The following is a 3,352-nucleotide window of genomic DNA, read 5'->3' on the forward strand; positions in this document are numbered from 1 at the left end:
TTCATCTCCACTGCCCCAAGGCTGGCTGAGGCGCTCCGGCCACTCTTCGACAACGTAAGGCTCTGTGCCCCCCAGCCACGGGCACTGGCTGCTGCCACGAAACTTTGTGCTCTGTGGCTGTTCAGGCCTATGCCTGTACCTGGTTGGCCTGGAGCATCCAGTGCTGAGGTCTTTTTCTGCTCTTTTTCTCCTCTGTGCCCATGTGCAGCTGTCCTCCTTTCGGTTCTTCCAAACGGTGATGGAGGTACTGGTGGAACGGGGAACAAAGCCCTTGGAGATGCAGGTGCACCAGAGCCTGGTGCTGTGGTTCTTCCTGCAGTATGATGAGCACCAGTGCGTGGCAGAGGTGAGCACTTGTGGGCTCTGGGGTCCCCGTGGCAGGGGCTGGGCTGCCTCCTGCCCTGGGGTTTTGTGGGCTCCAGCCTCCTCCTGGCCAGGGACCAAGACCTGGCCACAGAAACTCAATACAGCTCCCATTCAGGATTTTTATGGAGGGGAAAGGTGTCTCCAATTGGCAGCAAGTAAGCAGCCTGTGGCCAGGGCTCAAGTGCCCCAGGGGTTTCTTGGCCTCTCATGCCAGGTCTGCTGGCCCCCTAAGCTTTTGAGGCCAGCAGAGTGTGGTGGGAAGGGAAGCACTTCTCAGGGAAGCTGGACAACCTGCTCCCTCTGGCAGCTCCCCAACTGTCCCCCCCTGCCTCTCCAGGTGCCGACCATCGTGAGATCCATGCACCAGTGCCTCACCTCCCCCATGGCTCCAGATGGCAGGACCCACAATAACATCCGCAGGCTCGCTGAGGCACACCCACGGGATGTGGTGATGACTCTCCTGTGCTGTGCCCCAGAGTGTGACAGGTACAGGGCCCAGCTGCCTTGCTGGCTCAGGGATCACCCACCCTTACAACCCATCACCCTGGAGAGCCTGTCCCATGTGGTCTGACAGACAGATGGAGAGTTCCAGGGCCCTCAGACCCCTCCATTTCCCAGCCTTGGCCTGTCAGCCCCTTATCCTGCTGCCACGTGCCCTCCCTGCCCCTCAAGGCACCGTGGCTCTGTCACCTGGGCCCCCACAGCTGCCCAGGCCACGGTGCTGGGGCAGACACCCCCCTGACCCAGAGCTCTGGCTCCACAGAGCTGCTGCAGTGATGTGGAGAAGCATCGCCTCCTCGGGAACAGCAGTGGAGAAGGTGCTGCCAGTACTGCTCCAAGTGATGGAGGATTGGCCAGTGCACGGAATGTCCACCTCCGATGGTGACAGCAGAGATGTGTTTGCCCTGGCTGTGAGTTTCTAGAAGTAGCCTCTGCTCCTCCCCACATCACCTACCCCACCACTGCATCTCCCTGCTTCAGGCCTTGGGCTGCAAATGTGGCTGAGGGGCAGGTTCAGGAGCACCAGGCCGGCTGCTCACCCTGCCTCTCCCCTGGCCTCTCCCTCCCACACTCAGGCCCTGACACATGGACATCTCCCACTGAGAGCTGTCTCTGCGTGCTTTGATTGCAGGCAACCCTGGCACTGTGGCCGATCATCCGGGAGCCCAAGTGCCAGGATGCAGTGATGAATTGTGTCCCCCGCCTGCTCGTGGCTCTGCTGTTCCAAGTGTCCATGAGCACAGAGCAGGTGCCAGAAGAGGTGAACACCTTCTGGAGGGGATGCCTGGAGCAACGCCGCCTTCCCACCCAGCCCAACAGGTGCTCCATCCCAGTCCTCTCTCCCTGCCATGCCCTTGGGGCTGGGGCCAGGGCTCCCAGCATGACCTGGCCTTTTTGCTCTGCACACAGGTTTTTGGTACAGACCATCAAGGCCCTGCTCTGCTGTCTGCAGTGGGAGGATATTTTGATGGCAAGGAAGCGCAAGCTTGCCTGGGACCCATTCGTGAATTCCAACCCCCACTACTATGCAGTGGGTCTGCATGTCAGGTGAGACACCCTTCTCTGGGCTGGCACTTTAACCTCTACCCTGGGCACAGAGCACCCCACACAGCCCCCATGGGCGTTGGGCAAAGGGCCTTGGCCCCAAGGGATGGCCAAGCAAATTGGAAAAGGCTGTGAGATGCAGGTGCACAGGAGGAGCCACCTGCCAAAGTGCCCACGTCCTGTCCTTGGCTGCTGGGGAAAGACCAGGCCTTCATGAGTCAGTGCTGGGAGAGCTTTGCCCACCCTGCTCAGGGTCCATGGTTTTCCCCTGACAGGGAGATGCGCCGCCAATTGACCACCTCCCATTCCCCCATGGCAATCCACCTGCTGGGGCTGCTCAGCACTGAGGACCCCCGTTGGGAGCTGCCTGCCCTGGAGTTCCTTGTCGAGGTGAGCCTGATGGCGAGCGCTGCCTGGCCCGGCTGCCTCCCCCTCTCTGCCCTCTGGCAGCCGCAGCTGCCCGGGACGGTGCCTGTGCCCTGTGCTGCTGCCTGGGCACAGCCCTGGGCGGCTCCGGGCTCCTGCTGCCCGGGCACCTTGTCACTGCTCTCTGCCTTCCAGGTCCTGGACCATCTGGACGGAAGGAGATGTCACAGCAGTGTCGAGCAGATCCTGTCAAGGAACCTGCAGAGCGAGTGCCCAGAGAGACGTCGCCTGGCTCTCAGAGGCCGCATGGTGCTCTGGATGGATCTGTCAATGGTGAGAAGGAGACACCGGGCTGAAGCCACACCGGCAGCCTGGGGCTGGGGAAGGCAGTCTCTTGGGCTTGGCTGGGCTTTGGGAGATGTGGATGCTCCTCCCAGCTCTCCTGCCTCCCTGTGCAGCTGCCTGGGCCCTGTGGGACAGGCCTTTGGCCTCTGGGCCCCGGGGCAGCAGTGTGGGGTTGCACCACCAGAGAGCTGTTGGTGGGGCAGCTGTTCAGGGTTTCACAGCACAGCACTGTGTTCCACACAGGCTAAAAGCATCTGCAGCCTGTCCCAACACCTCCTGGAGCTGCTGCCTGATGCAGACGGAGAGCTGGTCGTGATGGCCCTCTCTGTGTTTGAGAGTGTGCTCCGGGACAAAGACAGTCGGGCGTTCATCTCCACTGCCCCAAGGCTGGCTGAGGCGCTCCGGCCACTCTTCGACAACGTAAGGCTCTGTGCCCCCCAGCCACGGGCACTGGCTGCTGCCACGAAACTTTGTGCTCTGTGGCTGTTCAGGCCTATGCCTGTACCTGGTTGGCCTGGAGCATCCAGTGCTGAGGTCTTTTTCTGCTCTTTTTCTCCTCTGTGCCCATGTGCAGCTGTCCTCCTTTCGGTTCTTCCAAACGGTGATGGAGGTACTGGTGGAACGGGGAACAAAGCCCTTGGAGATGCAGGTGCACCAGAGCCTGGTGCTGTGGTTCTTCCTGCAGTATGATGAGCACCAGTGCGTGGCAGAGGTGAGCACTTGTGGGCTC

At 61.2% G+C, this 3,352-nt stretch overlaps 1 protein-coding gene and 1 long non-coding RNA gene across 2 annotated transcripts; both read left to right on the forward strand.

Moving 5' to 3' along the window:
- The first annotated feature begins 14 nt into the window (after nucleotides 1–14).
- LOC113981220 lies at nucleotides 15–786 on the forward strand. The gene is made up of 3 exons (XR_003538355.1): nucleotides 15–54; nucleotides 209–346; nucleotides 704–786. It is a non-coding gene; the product is annotated as an uncharacterized LOC113981220 (long non-coding RNA).
- Nucleotides 787–792: 6 nt separating this feature from the next.
- LOC113981219 lies at nucleotides 793–3,334 on the forward strand (the record flags this gene model as incomplete). The annotated part of the gene is made up of 8 exons (XM_027708507.1): nucleotides 793–852; nucleotides 1,130–1,277; nucleotides 1,499–1,686; nucleotides 1,777–1,914; nucleotides 2,187–2,301; nucleotides 2,473–2,610; nucleotides 2,866–3,042; nucleotides 3,197–3,334. Coding segments are annotated over exons 1-8 (1,077 nt in total), but the record flags the coding sequence as incomplete, so codon positions are not given.
- Nucleotides 3,335–3,352: the final 18 nt, after the last annotated feature.

The sequence above is a fragment of the Neopelma chrysocephalum genome, unplaced genomic scaffold, assembly GCF_003984885.1.
Source record: "Neopelma chrysocephalum unplaced genomic scaffold, ASM398488v2 Primary Assembly neopelma1_96268, whole genome shotgun sequence".
Taxonomy (NCBI): domain Eukaryota; kingdom Metazoa; phylum Chordata; class Aves; order Passeriformes; family Pipridae; genus Neopelma; species Neopelma chrysocephalum.